We start from the raw sequence: 15,463 nt of genomic DNA, 5'->3' as shown, positions 1-15,463 counted from the left end.
AGAGAATTGGATCTAGTGTCTACTTTTTCGGTTCGGAGTTTGGCTTCCTTCGAGAACATGATGGCGGCGGTGATGTGGTCTTTGCTACAAGAGATTAGGATTTTTTATTGCCTGTTGTCTGCTGCCTTTAGGCCTAAGTTTATGTGAGTCTCCTGTTGTATCTTGGGTTATTGCTCTCATTTTGCTTGGGTCTTTTACTTTTCTTGTAGTTGGTTACCCAATCCTTTTTGGACCTTGTACTAGTTTTTATTTTAATGAAAACAAAAAATCATTAAATTTGCTTTATGACTCAGATTACAAAATTTTAGTCTAAAATGCTCCTTGTTATGTGATGAAACATTTGCCTGTGTTTGTTTGTAATTTATTACAATTTGGTTAATTAATTATTGTTTTAAAGTTTATAAGAATTAAAATTTTGAATTAATGGGCACTGGTATGTGAAATTTTCAAATATATATTTTTTTAAATTGTATGATACTAATCAACTAATTAATGATAGATAAATTGTTGTGTTGTACTTGAAAATCAAATTACTTCAAAGGGTAAAATAGAAATTTGTATTTTTCAACGGATGAAATAGAGATAAGATAATATAATTCAACTAACAAGTGAAAGAAATATAACTTTGTTGAAATTAGAACTTGTTAAGGTTGAAGGGTCCAGTGTCATTTGTGTAAATTTGCCTTGACTGTATAAAAGGAGTGGGGTGGGGGTAGAAAGGGCAGAATTGAGGCAGAGAGGCCGAGTGCATCGTCGAAAGAGGACTCAACATTGATCTCTTGAGCTGCTAAAGGTGGACTGACATATTATCAGCCAAAAAGCAGTCCCCGCCGTCGCAGGTGAAGAGATCCAGGCTAGGCATGGAAGAGGAGAAGGCATTGCAGCAGCAGCAGCAGCAGCAGCAGCAGCAGCAGCAGCAGCATCTATTGCTACAGCAGCAACAACAACAACAACAACAGCAACACCAACAGCAGCACCATCAACATAACCAGCAGCAGTTATTGCTTTTACAACAAATGCAAAGGCAACAGCAACAGGCCGCTGCCATTTCCCGTTTCCCTTCCAACATCGACGCCCATTTGCGCCCACTCCGAGCCATAAATCTCCAGCCTAACCCTAACCCTAATTCCGCTCCTAATCTTCAACAAAATCCTGTTGCCAACCCCCAGCAACAGCAGCAGCAGCCCCAACAGCCCCAACAGCCCCAACAGCAGCAGCAGCAGCAGCAGCAACAGCAGAGGGTGATCCGACCCGGGAACCAGGCGGAGCTACAGATGGCATACCAGGACGCCTGGCGGGTCTGCCATCCCGATTTCAAGCGTCCCTTCTCTTCGCTCGAAGACGCCTGCGAGAGGTTAATTTTTTCACTGATTAGGGTTTCCATCTCATTGAAATCATTGGGTTCCTTTACGTTTCGGTATTTGTTATACAAATTCAGGTCCTGATATCTTTATCCCTAATTTGCAAATGGTTTTTTTATTGAAAATTACGACTTAATTCAAACACCTCGATAGACCAACTACATATATTGTTGAGGCAACTGCTAATTTGTTGGGTAATGGAAGAATCCTTGCTCTCATACATCACCCCATCACCTATTCCAGGATATCTGCTAGCAACACATTCTCACGTTGTTATCATTTTTATGTCCGTGTCAGTACCTTGAACTTGATTTTTCCCTTTGTACGTGTGGTTTTTCAGTATCATGTCCCTGAAGTAAACCCTCTCTGTGTTTTCTTTACATATTCCATGCTGGTTTGCAATTAATAGGACATAGTTTTACAGTTTCTGATTTTTTTGATTGACTTCATGTGCTTCACCTTTTATCGACACAAGAGTTACTATTTTTGCATAAAAGATTCGTTTAGATATATTATCTTCAGCACCTTATGATATTGATATCAGCAGAGAGGACATATGGGTGAAAATTCGTTTCTGGTCTTCATTATGGGCTTCAGTTTCAACAGATGTTAAAAACTTTGCCCTTTTCAGTGATTTGGCTTGATTGGAAAGCTGCTGTCAGTTAGCTCCTTCAGTTTTCTTAACTGTTTTCATTTATTTTTTTGTGGGGGGTTCATTTTTGTTTGTTTTTTTTTTTTTTTTTTTTTTGGGAAAAAGGTTCATTTTTGTTTTCTCTGTATGTTTTGAGTTTTTTTTTTTGGTGGAGTTCTTGTCCACTTGGGAAGGGGGTTCATTTTTGTTTTCACTGTTTGTTTTCAGTTTTTTTTTTCTTATTTTTTTTTCTCTCTTGTGGACTTCTTGTCCACTTGTGTAACTTTATTGTCTTAAAATATCGTTCCTTTCTTAAAAAAAAAGGTTTCACTTTCCCCTCCCCACGTCTAACCCACAATCTCTCTGTTCAAAAGAATTTTATTACTAATGGATGAGGAACCAAGATGACTTCCAATGAAGTTATGTAGAAGGTTATTCAACATGCCTAAGCAGCACTAATTGATACTTCAAAATAATTACTTGTTTATCCAGTCTTGTGGACATTTCTGTATGGGTTTTTGGATTATTTAGTATTGTGTCTAAACTGATGTCGCACTCATTTTAATTTCACAACTACTGTACGATAAATTCTTTTTAGCATTGTGTCATTATGTCCTAGAGTAGCACCTATAATTCGTAACAGAGTCATACCTTGGACTCGTTCCCTGGGAGAGAGAAAAAAAAGGAAGGGGGGGGGGGAGGTGTAATCTTGTGGTAGCAGAACAGTATATATTAGGAGATGAATATAAAGACCTGTAATCTTGTGTTTCATATTAACATTACCCTTTATAGCTATTACGCCCTATAGAATAGATGGATTAAGCGAAGTGAGTTATCATTACTTGTTGCCTTGGGCTCTAAGTTCATTTACTATAAACTTTCTTATTACTCTTCATTTGTTAGTCTGCATACTGCTCCACGCAGTTGATGAAATGTCGTCTCGAGTCAAAGAGGTTGGTTGTGGATGTGAGTGCAGTTGGATTATATGCTCTTTTGTCCCTCTAGTTATATTTCCCATCTTTTCTCCTTTTCTCTGGGAAGTTGGGAGTGATCTAAACCATTTAATGTGCTCAGATCTAATAGTATGAAATGTGTTGATGTGTGTCCCCCGAACCTGGCCTATATGTTTTTGACACTTATTAGCAGTTGGCGTAGCTGATATTTATGAATAAGGATAATGACAAAGTTGTAGACCATTTTATCTTTAAGATGGTGGTACCTACTTCTAACTTGAATCATTCCCAAATGATGGTTGAAAGTGGTAAGCTTTATTTCCAGGTGTTTATTTAAATTGCTTGTGCTTGAACTTTTGAGAATCTGTGGCACTTCTGTGGCTTTCTTATATCTATTCTCCTCTTAAATTGGCAGGTTGCTGCCTTATCATGTAGTGGCAGATTATGAGGCAGAGGAGGATGACAGAATCCTCGACTCTGACACCACAGGCACGATTCCATCTCGCTCTCAGCAGTGGGATCACAACATATCTGCTAAAGTTGCAGAGTTTACAGCAACATTTGAGAAACAGGCACTAGCCTTTAACATAATTTCCCGTAAGCGAGCTTTGGGGGAATTTCGGTCCGAAGAGAGACTTATGATTGAGCAGGCTCTTTGCCAAGAAGAAAAAAGGACATGTCTGGAATTGAGAGCAGAGTTTGATTCAAGAGAGAAAGCTGGCCGGGAAGCTAAATTACGAATGGCAGCAATTGCTCAGGCAGAGCAAGCTCGGGTTGAGTCACAAGCACATGCTGAAATGTTAGCTCGGGCCCCAATAAGGCCAAGTGCACTTGGGTCTCAAGGCAATGATGTTTCGATTGGGCTTGACATGAGAGAGCAGGAACATGGGGTTAACCCAGAAGAGATGATAAATGGATGGGGAAATAATGTGCAAAGAGATGAGAAGGAGCCGTGTGAGGATTTTTTAAATGATGAAGAGACTGAGAATGGATCCACAGGCATGCAGGACGGCTGGCGTGAAGTTGGGGAGTTTGATTTGAACACTCGTTAACCAATAGAGGTCTTGGCAAATCATGCTTGATCACGGACAGAGAAGCTGTTAATAAACAGGAAAGCCGGTTCCTTTTACATGGCAAATGAGTTGGCATCGGCTGTCATGGAATTGTTGTGTGTTTCATACGGCATGAGAATTGGAGAAATGCTTGTTTTAAAATTTGAATCACTCATAGGGGAAAAGACCAATGAAGCTACAAGCTGCAGTTACAATGGAAGATGGATAGCTTTTATACCTAATTATATTAGTGGATCGCGCCTTTCCACGCTGTCACAGAAGAGGACATAATGGACATTAGATTAAAAAGGTTCTCCTCTGAGAGAATTGAGCTTTCCTTATTTTGATCATTTCTTGTATTTTGAAATCTGGAATTGCGTAGAATGTCCGTCCTTTGTGAGAATTGAGCTTTCTTTATTTTGATCATTTCTTGTATTTTGAAATCTGGAATTGCGTAATTTTCTTCTCTAGGTCTTAAGTTTGAACTTCACCATTCGTTTGCAGGACCAAGGTTTATAGTCATAACAGGGTTTGGACACGGCAATTGCAACAAAAATAGAAGTAAGGTAGGAAAGGACCACAGCATTTACGGGAAAGGCATCTCTTTACCCTCCCACCACTAGCCAACCTTTTGCCACTCCAGACGCCAAAATCTCATTCATCCAGCGTACATGCACAAAGACAGTCATAAAAAAATTAAGCTAAACTAGGTATGGCAAGGAGAGGGCGGAAAATGATGCTTATGAGTAGGAAACCTCGTGTCACAAAACAAGCAAAAGAATACACAAAAAACGAAAAAATTCCTACAAAATATTGGGAAGTTGAGAATTCAGTCTCTGCTGCAACTCTTTGATTTTCAACGAGAGCTCTGCTTTTTGCTCCTTGTAGCTCTGTAGCAAATATTCCTTTCCTTCCATTACCTCCTTTAATTCTCCTACTTCCCTATTGAGCATCTCAACCCTCTCTTCATCCCCTCTTCCTCTTTCGGTTGCATCGAAGTTGCTTTCTCCATCAGGAAATCCATTCACATAACCATTTCTTTCTTCAGGTTGCCAAATAGTGACATGGGATGATCTGTCATTGGGGCTCGCATGTCCCACACAGTGATCAGCAATTGCCTTCCTAAGCCTTTGGATTTCTCTCTCAGAATCAAAAAAGTCCCCATTTGCTGAATCAAGTTGTGACTGTAGATTGGTTGAATGTGCCAGCTGCGCATTCAGTGAACTCTGCAGCTCTACAATCTGATCCTGCATCTCTAATATCATGTCATCTCTTCTCTTCAGTTGTTGCCTCAGTTTTTGTATTACTTCCCGCTTACTGAAGATGTCGGACCCAGATTCTGAAACACATGGAGAATCTGAGCAGTTTGAATAGTGGAGGAATGGCTTTGGACGTAACTCAAGGCGATCAGGAGAAGATGCCCAGACAATGCCATTCTCCCTGTTAAATTCAGGGGCTGGAACCGTGACTAAAGGCAGGGCTCCATCAGATTCAGCCAGCATCTGGTCATTGTGCAGGCACTTCATCTCCATCATGCCCTCAGTTCCTATTTGAAACCCATTACATATATGAAACAACCACATTATTATAATGGAATGTCAAATAATATATCAAGCTGTTGCACATAAAACAATAAGGTAGAGCTGCAAATAAATTGCAACAAACATCACGCAATTCAAATAACTCAACTAGCATCAATCCAAATACAGATTGCTGTTTGACAACAAATCTTTCCATACAGTTCTTCAGCCTCACTCTTCAGAAAGAGTTCAACTGCTGTTATTCTCAACAAAGCCAAGTTTGATTAAGGCGCAACATTAAAAACTGGACACTGAGTTTCTCATTGTCTTCTTTTTCAATATGATTGTATCTCACGATGTATCATATAACCTTTCACACCCAAAGGAGAACTTTGCAAATGAAGGTAATCAACAACTGGCCAAAACTAATTTTGAATCCTGAATGGAAATTACTTGTTTACACCCTCAGAAATTCCAAGACAAGAATTTAGTACTCCATACCTGACATGCAATTAAAGCAACCGCCATCATTTTGTTGTGTAAAGGAATAAACATTTGAGTGCACACAGCAACCTGCAGACTTCCTTCGGTCAGAGGATTTTCCACTTCCTGAAATTGACAACAATGTTAAAGGGTAGGAGTCACTGTAATGAAAAAGCTATACACATTAAAGTAACATTCGAACCATTACTAGCATTCTCTTGGGGCTTTGTGTCAAGTGCTTGCTTCAGCTTGTAACCAAGACGAATTGACAGTGTACTTAACAAGGCACCACCAGCAATAAGAACCCAATTAGGTCCCTCGCCCTGAAAAGGTTTGGATCTCTGAACTCTAGGAACAGCAGTTGTTTTTGGTTTCATTTTAAAAGCTAGTGGTGTCGGAGGAAAAAATTCTGAATCATCCAAGAATGACCTATGTCAAGAATATACCAAATTTCCATGCTATCCATACGAAAGACATCGTCTTAGGTAAAACTGAATCAGGAAAGAGAAGTTAATCAATCTTGACATGAAATTGCAATCACTGATGCATGAATACTAAGCAAGACAAATGAAACAGAGAAAAGACAGTAAGCTCACAGATTTTCACATGAAAGACTTAGAATTACTAAAATGACTGGATGTAGAAATCAACAAACACGTGGTTAATTTCACTGCCCGTAAGTTCCTCCCAAGGTACATCTTGTGAACACCCTACATACATATATACATACATATATATATATATATATATATTCTGGAGGACGCGATTGTCCAATGCACAAGGATTGCCAATTTAACGAAAGTCAAAGCGCAATTGTCTGAAGCTTAATTGATGTTTTAAGTTTAGGAATTTGGGCATTAAAACTACGGTTTAAGCCTTAAATGGTTTCTAGGCAAAAGATGGCCTCAAGAATTTTCCATTTTTTCCTCCACAATATGGTTAATCAGTTTAAAAATTGGAAACAAAGGAATGTAGATGGTAAAATGGCAGGTAGGAATGTGGGATTGGGAGGAATGCCTTAGAAAAATCAGAAAGTAGCGATGTCATATGTAGTTAATTTGAATTTTGCCAGAAATACATAGAGCGTCTTCCTCGATTGTCAGTTATATAATGAAAACTGAAGATTATACATTACATTCATATGATTACAATCTACCAAATCAAGCAACAGTGCAATTACAAGTTGCCCGCCCAAATGTCAGCTCGGAAGAGAATAGAAAGTTTTTCCCTTGAATAAGAATGCACAAGAAATTTTGCAGTCTGGGTCTGATAATATAATACTAAGCCTCATTCGTTTAAGACGTCAAATTAAAATAATTCCCGAAACTATCAAGGGACGAAAACCTACAACTCCAACTCAAAATTGAAATGAAATCCACCAACATTAACCAAAAATATCGATTAAAATTTCGAATTTACACACACACAGAGACGAGAGACGAGAGAAAGAGACTGCTAGTATCTAATCTATCATTCGGAGCAAAAGAAAAGAAAGGCATACCTCGTTCGCTCATTGGGTTCGTCCATTTACAGTGTAGCCATTAGGGTTTCTGAGAATTTAAGCAACTGACTCAGTCAGTCCGCCCTTTTTGTTTTCGCTTTTTTGCTTTCCCTTTGTAGAAACAAAACAAAACAAAATACAGGTTACATTACAGACTTGTGGGTGAGGAGGGTTTTGAAATGGCGGCTTTTTGGCTTATTTACTTCTAAAATAAAATACTCGGACATAATTTCTTACAATATATATATATTTTTTAATGCATCGCTTTTTATGCCACGTCACCCTTCATCATGAATCTTCGCATACTTGGGCTCCCTTCTCTGGATTTGGTCCTCTCCCATACAATGGTTTGAGATCCTTCTGATCGGACAACATGGATTGTTAGATTTTGATCCAAATGCTACAATTATTATAATTTTTAGAGAAACTTCTTATTTGTAACTGTTAAATCAAAATTTAACAGTTCGTATTATCCAGTCACAAGGATCTCAGTCTTTACCTCGGAGAGGATCCAAATTCCCTTTCTCTTAGTTCTCATTCCCACTTTACTTTTTGACTTTTCCACTTTGTGTTTGTTTGTTATTTATTTTTAATATATATATATATATATATATATATATATATATATGTGTGTGTAGTGGGATATTATTAATAAATTAAATAAAAAAAAATTTAACTGAGATAATTGATGGCAACCCATAGTTATCCATTCATTCTGGGCTCAGAGAGGCTATAGAGAAATTTACCCAAACTCTTGGGTTGACACTTAAAATCTAGGTTTTAAACCAAATCAATCATTCTCCAATGGTTGGGTGTAGAATAAGTTGGGTTAAAACCTAAAATTTGGGCAAATTTAACGCTAAATACTAGACATGGTTAAAATGCTGGTCAACCTTATGCGCATGCACACATCCAGAAAAGTGGAGACCGCAGAAAGGCGATGCACCCAAAGCGCGAGACTCGCAATGGTTGGCTGGAATTGGGGCATGCCCCTGGCAAGAATGTCGACCATCCAAAACGAGCTTAACAGCTCTTTTTCGATCCGACACTTTTAATTATTGGACTTTTGGTTGATCCTATAGTCCAGATTCAAACCTATCTAATTTTTAAATATATAAAACCCAACGGCTAAGATAAAAAATGATCAAAACTAGGGATGGGTTTGGTTTAAATTGGTTCGGTTTTTTGCCAAAACCGAAACCAAACCGAAATTTCGGTTCGGTTCATTTTTTTTTCGGTTTTTTCGTTTCGGTTTTTTCTGGTTCGGTTTCGGTTTTTTGTTTTTTGTTTTTCAAAAAATGAAAAACATTGAAATTTTAAATTTTAACATATCCAACACAATCATAACATAAACATTCTAACTAGAATCAAAGAAAATGAAAATAAACATTTAAAGTTGAACTAAAATCATCAATCAAGTCTTCCAAAGTCCAAACTAACAACCTCACAACACAAAAATCGTACAAATGACTTAGAAAAGTTAAATTGTATGATGTTGTTCAAAGATCAGGGTTGTTTTTGCTTGTAACTGCATGTTGACAACTTGATTAGTAAAAGTACTGCGTGGGTGGATTTATTTAGTGCGTGTTTGATTCTTTTTCATCACAAATTACCCAAATAATCTACCTGAAATAAATGTTTATGAATTTTGTTACATGTTATATGAGAGTAGATTTTGAAAAAAAAAGCTGGGGCAGAAGTAGACAGTGCTATGGAGATGGATGTAGGTACTTCAGGAGGAGGTTTGGTTCCGGAACCTTATATGGGGGAGAAATAATAGGTTAGGGTTTAGAGTTTTTATAGGCATTTTTTTAATATTTTGAGCTTAAAGTTTGGCAACACATTGGGTTTAACACATTTTAACTTACAAATTGGGTTTAGAAAATAATACCCAAAACAAATAATTAAATAAAAAAATTAATTTAATTAATTCGATTCGGTTTCTAGATCACTAAAACCGAACCAAAGTTTTTTCAATTCGGTTCGGTTTTTTTCGTTCGGTTCGGTTTTTTTGGTTTCGGTTCGGTTCGGTTTTCGATTTTTCGAACCCACCCCTAATAACACACCCCGACCCAGAAATCAGGGCGTGCTGGCCGTCACGTGAGTGTGACGTAACCAAATGTGCGATACGGAAGCAAAGGAAATAATAAATACGAAGGAATAAAAACCAACTACTAACAGTAAAAAAAACAACTAGCGTGCTAGAGTGAGTTATATAGTAAAACACAAAATTCAGAGCATAGGTACTATGTGCATTCAAGTAGGACTATAATTAAATTACAACACCCACAGGTGAGTCCTACATGCAGGATGTCTGTCAGAATGCCGAAGAGAACCTCGTGAGCCACCAACTGCTAGCTAGAACCTGGAGGGCGCAAAAACAAAATTGAGTGGGTCAGTAAAACCAAAGCTTTCCAAAATATTTCATTTAAAACATTTCTAACCCCTCACTGTAAAACCTGTATACTTTCCCAGAAAAATAGTATATAAACATATATATATATCATCAAAAGCTCAACTCACAAACCTTCACCATTTTTCAGAAAGAAGATGCCACGCTATGCCAAAATATAATATGAATGTATCAATATAAATCAGGTGAAATAATAAATCAACCGGAGACCCTACAATGGTCCTGTACGGCTGATTCTATAGCTCAATATCCTATCCAGCCGGAATCACCCACTGTGACCTGTACGGCCTTGCCGGAGTCACCAACTGTGACCTGTACGGCACTACACTGCACATAAGTCGGAACTACCTATAGTAGTCTGTACGATTATGATGGTGAAATAATACGCTCTAGTGCTTCTCTCATCAATCATCTGCGCGCGTAATCTAAGGTCACCTACTAGTCGGAACCACCTCTAGTGGTCTGTACGACTAGCATGTCGGAACCCTCTCGGGGTCTGTACGACATGCACCTACTTGGATCCAAGGTGAGCGTGCGGTGCGGTGAATAATATAAGCACTAACACCAAGGGTGCAGATTATGAGTTCTCAATCCAATTCACATTATCGGTGATTCACATGATTAACATAAAACTCACCTTATACTCACCTGTGCGTCCACAGCACAAATTCACACATATATATGCATTAATATCAATTCATAATATTCACAATATGCATGCATGGCAATTGAAAACATACTTTCATATAAATTCAATTTCTGGGAAAATTAATAGTATATAGGTATATACGAAAACAAAAATGCCCACTCACTGGTAAGTCGATGGGTCGTAGCCCCCGTGACGTCCCTGGATGCGCTCGTCCTTGGGATAGGTGTCACTTATATGCGAAACAATTATAAAAACGTTAATTATTGCACATAACCAACAATTCGAAATAACTTCTCATACGGTGCTCAATTTAGGTATATGAATATACCACATTGACCTACTTGACGTCACGGAAGTCGAGAAATTTTTAGATTTTTTTTTTTGATGTGGCACGCGCCCCCACGCGCCAGGGCAGGCATGGGTACACGTGCCCCCCACGCGCGTCTTCCTCATTGGTTCACCGGACTGTGTTTTCCGGTGGCCGGAAAACTGGGGATTTTTCAATCCCCTTGTTCTCCCTCATTTCTCAACCGTTTCCTTCGTATTTTATATCAATTTGAAGCCCTTAACATGTAGAATCACGCTACACTACTTTAAGGCTCTAAAAATCACGAAATCTCACCGGAGAATTTCCAAGAAAACCGGCCAACTTCGAACTCGACGATCCTGACGTCCAAAACCTTCCAACTAGGTACTCCGAGCTTGCTTAGGACCTCACTAAGTTCACTATAAGCTTGGATTGTCCTAAAAATCAACCAACACAAAATTCATGAATAGTGCCAAACTCGGACCTCGAGTTTTCAGCATGAAAACGAAGGATTTCTTACCTGAAAATGGTATTTTTGAGTTCGTAGAGTCCTCACGAGCACAATGGTGCCTTCAAAATCCTCGATCCACGAAGTTTCAGGGTTTTATGGTGTTGGTCCGTACGTTCAAGAGGGAGAGAGAGAGACTGAATAGAGAGGAGAGAGAGAGAAGGCACATGAGGGATGGGAAGTGTCTCGTGGGTGTGTGTGGTCCATCCAAACAAAACCAACTTCAATCCCTAACCACACAAATTTACAAACCAATTTTTATCAAACCTTAAATATATTTCCAAGATTTTAGGAGAGTATATGTTTAAACCAATTTATATGTCCCATACACATACCTTAGTACCCGCTAAGGGTAATCATGTCATTTCACGTCCTCGATAAATAAAATCCCGGGACGGGCTGTGACAATCTCCCTTCCTTATAGAATTTCATCCCCGAAATTCCTACGACCAAACAATCCGCTTAATACCCATAAAATAACCTTGGATACATCTCTCTCATTTGATCTTCTGTTTCCCAAGTAGCTTCTTCTACTGAATGGTTCCTCCACAATACTTTCACCAAGCTCACTGTCTTATTCCTTATAACCTTATCCTTCCAATCCAGTATAGTCACTGGTTCCTCATCATATGTCAAATCCAGATTAATCTCCAAAGGTTGAGGAGGAATTACATGTGAAGGGTCTGAGACATAATGTCGAAGCATCGAGACATGAAACACATTATGTACCTTAGATCAGGGGCGGAGGGACCATAGGACCACAGTAGTCCTAGGCCCATCCTGCTTTTGTTTATAAAAAAAAATTAGTACTACTTATTATTTTAATTATTTTTATCACTTTTTTATGACTCTTTCACTTAAGCCATTCCAATTTTCTAGACAAAATATCCGGCCCTCTTTAAATATTTTAAGCATATTTATGTAATCTAGTCTAACCCTAAAACCTATCTATTCCAACTTCCAACACTTCCATTCCTTTCCCCAATACTAAAAATTAGTATTTTTTTACTCTTTAATTTCTAGCCCTAGCCGACTGCAGCCTGATGCTAGTCTGAAAAACAAATAGTCAGGAACAGTACATGAACTTTAAAGAGGCCCCTGCATGAAGCACCATTGTCTTTCAGTTCTTAGCCATTGATCATGTACTTTTTTTACCCGTAGTACACAACCTTGCTGCTTTTCTCATCTATAGCATGTCACTGTCTTCTATCAATCTATTAGTCTTCAATAATTCAATTTCCATGATCTTCAAAGGTATGAACTTCAAATCTCCAAAGTTGTCATTTTCAATTAATTTATATATGTTGTTATCTACAATTGTAAATTAATTTAACAAATAATATTTTTTTTTGCAGATTAAAGAATTCCATTATTCCATCATTCCATCAAAAAAAGACATTGAAGTTTAGTTAATTGGTCAGCAACCCAAAGTATGTATTTTACTCTCAATTCCTGTTACAATTTTTTGTTTATAAATTATGATTAAATTGATGTCTTGCAATTTCTCTTAACTATTGCCTAATTTGTTTTAGTTTGTAAAATTAGCATATATGTTCATATTTCTTTTAATTTAAAGTTAGTCAATCTATGTTTTTTTACTTTTCAGTTATGGAAAGATATTTCAAAAGAAAAACACAACCTGAGATATTAGAACCGTCTCCAAAGAGTCCAAAGAACAATGAAAGTAGTTCAAAACAAACTTGTGTGGATTCTATGGAAATTAACTCGGAAACTCTCCAATATGATCCTGGATTGCGTAGACCGATTTTGAGTTATCATCCTAATGTTCGAGACCAAGTTCGAAGAGCCTATCTCCAAAATAAACCTTGTCAACCAAAAACCCATGCATTTCCCTACACAAATTTTGGGACAAAGCCTAGAAGGTTCAATCCTGCTTGGTTTACTCAATTTCCTAATTGGTTGGAGTATAGCACATCACATGATGCTGCCTATTGTTTATGTTGTTATCTCTTCAAACCTGATATTGGAGATCAATCTGGGGGGGGGGATACTTTTGTTGGAGTCGGATTCAAGAATTGGAAGTGCAAGAAGAAACTAGAAATTCATGTTGGAGGACCTCATAGTTCTCATAATAATGCTTGGAGAAACTGTGAAGCCTTATTAAACCAAAAGCAACATATTGAAACAGTTATCTCAAAACAAACTGACCAAGATCGAATTGATTATCGAACTCGATTAGGTGCATCCGTTGGTGTTAGTAGAATTCTCTTACAACAGGGTCTTCCATTTCGTGGGCATGATGAATCTGAAAATTCACTCAACCAAGGAAAATTTCTTGAAATTCTACGGTGGCTACATCATTATAATGAGGGTATAAAGGCTGTCACGCTAGAAAATGCTCCTGAAAATTTGAAATTGACATCACCTGATATTCAGAAGGACATCTCAAGTGCTATTTCATATGAAATCATCAATGCAATCACTAGTGATATTAATGATTCTTTATTTTCCATTCTTGTTGATGAATCACGAGACAAGTCTTCAAAGGAGCAAATGGCCATTGTATTGTGCTTTGTGGATAAGGGTCATGTGATAGAGCGCTTTGTAGGTATTGAGCATGTTGCAGATACTAAAGCTTCCTCACTCAAGTTAGCCATTGATGATTTCTTTTCTAGACATGGATTGAGCATATCAAAATTGTGTGGGCAAGGCTATGATGGGGCAAGTAATATGCAAGGTGAGTTCAATGGCCTTAAAGCACTAATTTTAAATGAGAATGAGTCTGCCTTTTATGTTCATTGTTTTGCTCATCAACTTCAATTAGCTCTAGTAGCAGTGGCAAAAAAAAATTCTGAAATTGGAGATCTCTTTACTATGGTTTCTTCTGTGGTGAATATTATGGTGGCATCTTCTAAGCGTCGTGATATTCTTAGAGAGAAACATGCTCATGTAATTTTGAAAGCACTAGAAAATAACGAGCTTTCAAGTGGACAAGGTTTGAATCAAGAAACTACTCTTAAGCGGGCTAGTGACACGCGATGGAGCTCTCACTATAATTGTTTAATCAGCTTGGCTCACATGTTCTCATCAACGATAGAAGTGCTTGAGATTGTAAGAAAAGATGGAACAAGTTCTGAACAAAAATTTGAAGCAAAGGTTCTATTGACTTTTATTCAATCTTTCAACTTTATTTTTGGTCTACACTTGATGAAAAAGGTTTTGGGGATCACAAACGATTTATCACAGGCATTGCAAAAGAAGGATCAAGATATTGTGAATGCAATGAACTTGGTCAATATATGCAAAGGAAGATTGCAAAGGATGCGAGAAAATGGTTGGGAATCCTTATTTGATGAAGTTTCGTCATTTTGTGACAAGAATCGTATTAAAATTCCTAGCATGGATGGTATTTTTACGAGTGGAGAGCGACCAAACCGAAAAGCTCATCCCATCACAAACGTGCACCATTATCGGGTTGATTTATTCACCGATGTCATAGATAAACAACTCACTAAGTTAAATGATCGATTTACTGAGAAGAATACTGAACTACTTCTTTGTGTGGCATGTTTAAGTCCAAGTAATTCTTTCTCTGCCTTTGACAAAGAAAAATTGATGCGTTTTGCCTAATTTTATCCAAGTGATTTTTCAGAGCACGATCTTGAGTTACTCAAGGAATAGCTTGAGAATTATATTTGGGACATGACCTTTAATAATGAGTTTGCAGATTTGAAAGGAATTAGTGATCTTGCACAAAAGATGGTTCGAACCAAGAAAGATCATACTTACCCGTTAGTGTACTTGCTTTTGACACTGGCACTCATCTTACCGGTTGCAACAGCAAGTGTAGAGTGAGTCTTTTCTGCTATGAACATTGTTAAGAACACCTTACGCAATCGAATGAGTGATTTGTGGATGAACGATTGTTTGGTTGCTTATATTGAAAAGGATATTTTTAATAGTATAAAAGACGAGGCTATCATGCAACGGTTTCAAAATATGAAAACTCGTCGAAGACAATTATTTTAATTATTGGGAATATGTAATATTATCAATGCTATGTTATTTTGAATTTTGGTTACTTTTCATATACATACTATGATGCTTTGGTTAACAGTTTTGTA

General features: G+C 37.7%; 3 protein-coding genes across 8 annotated transcripts; 2 read left to right on the top strand and 1 right to left on the bottom strand.

Annotated features, from left to right (window-relative positions):
* The first annotated feature begins 707 nt into the window (after positions 1–707).
* On the top strand, positions 708–4,440 carry LOC126621442 (uncharacterized). Its single transcript, XM_050289959.1, has 2 exons — positions 708–1,354; positions 3,361–4,440. Exons 1-2 carry the CDS (start codon positions 861–863, stop codon positions 3,995–3,997), a joined length of 1,131 nt encoding a protein of 376 aa, XP_050145916.1. The 5' UTR covers positions 708–860; the 3' UTR covers positions 3,998–4,440.
* Positions 4,441–4,721: 281 nt separating this feature from the next.
* Positions 4,722–7,692, bottom strand: LOC126621458 (uncharacterized). Of its 6 annotated transcripts, none has more exons than XM_050289991.1 (4): positions 7,502–7,692; positions 6,209–6,409; positions 6,019–6,126; positions 4,722–5,336 (listed from the first exon to the last, which is right to left on the bottom strand). In XM_050289991.1, exons 1-4 carry the CDS (start codon positions 7,512–7,514, stop codon positions 4,801–4,803), a joined length of 858 nt encoding a protein of 285 aa, XP_050145948.1. In that variant the 5' UTR covers positions 7,515–7,692; the 3' UTR covers positions 4,722–4,800. The 6 variants fall into 6 exon arrangements, with proteins under 6 accessions (XP_050145948.1, XP_050145924.1, XP_050145935.1 ...); XM_050289967.1 differs by having other exon boundaries at positions 4,722–5,543; positions 7,502–7,691; XM_050289978.1 differs by having other exon boundaries at positions 6,203–6,409; positions 7,502–7,690.
* Positions 7,693–12,986: 5,294 nt separating this feature from the next.
* On the top strand, positions 12,987–15,194 carry LOC126615543 (uncharacterized). The gene is made up of 2 exons (XM_050283372.1): positions 12,987–14,919; positions 15,067–15,194. The coding sequence occupies exons 1-2, from the start codon at positions 12,987–12,989 to the stop codon at positions 15,192–15,194; spliced, it is 2,061 nt and encodes a 686-aa protein (XP_050139329.1).
* The last annotated feature ends 269 nt before the right edge of the window (positions 15,195–15,463 follow it).

This window comes from Malus sylvestris, chromosome 1 (genome assembly GCF_916048215.2).
Source record: "Malus sylvestris chromosome 1, drMalSylv7.2, whole genome shotgun sequence".
Lineage (NCBI taxonomy): Eukaryota > Viridiplantae > Streptophyta > Magnoliopsida > Rosales > Rosaceae > Malus > Malus sylvestris.
The sequence above is the reverse complement of the archived record's forward strand: the minus strand, read 5'-3'. Positions and strand labels throughout refer to the sequence as shown.

What these genes read in the sequence shown, in the direction of transcription:
- LOC126621442 (XM_050289959.1), top strand. Translation starts at nt 861, where the DNA reads ATGGAAGAGGAGAAGGCATTGCAGCAGCAGCAGCAGCAGCAGCAGCAG. An exon ending in CTCGAAGACGCCTGCGAGAG is followed by an intron (nt 1,355 to 3,360) that starts GTTAATTTTTTC and finishes TTAAATTGGCAG; the next exon opens with GTTGCTGCCTTATCATGTAG.
- LOC126621458 (XM_050289961.1), bottom strand. An exon ending in CCAAGAGAATGCTAGTAATG is followed by an intron (nt 6,127 to 6,202) that starts GTTCGAATGTTA and finishes TGTCAATTTCAG; the next exon opens with GAAGTGGAAAATCCTCTGAC. An exon ending in TTGCTTTAATTGCATGTCAG is followed by an intron (nt 5,544 to 6,018) that starts GTATGGAGTACT and finishes GGTTTCAAATAG; the next exon opens with GAACTGAGGGCATGATGGAG.
- LOC126615543 (XM_050283372.1), top strand. Translation starts at nt 12,987, where the DNA reads ATGGAAAGATATTTCAAAAGAAAAACACAACCTGAGATATTAGAACCG. An exon ending in TGTGGCATGTTTAAGTCCAA is followed by an intron (nt 14,920 to 15,066) that starts GTAATTCTTTCT and finishes ATGAGTTTGCAG; the next exon opens with ATTTGAAAGGAATTAGTGAT.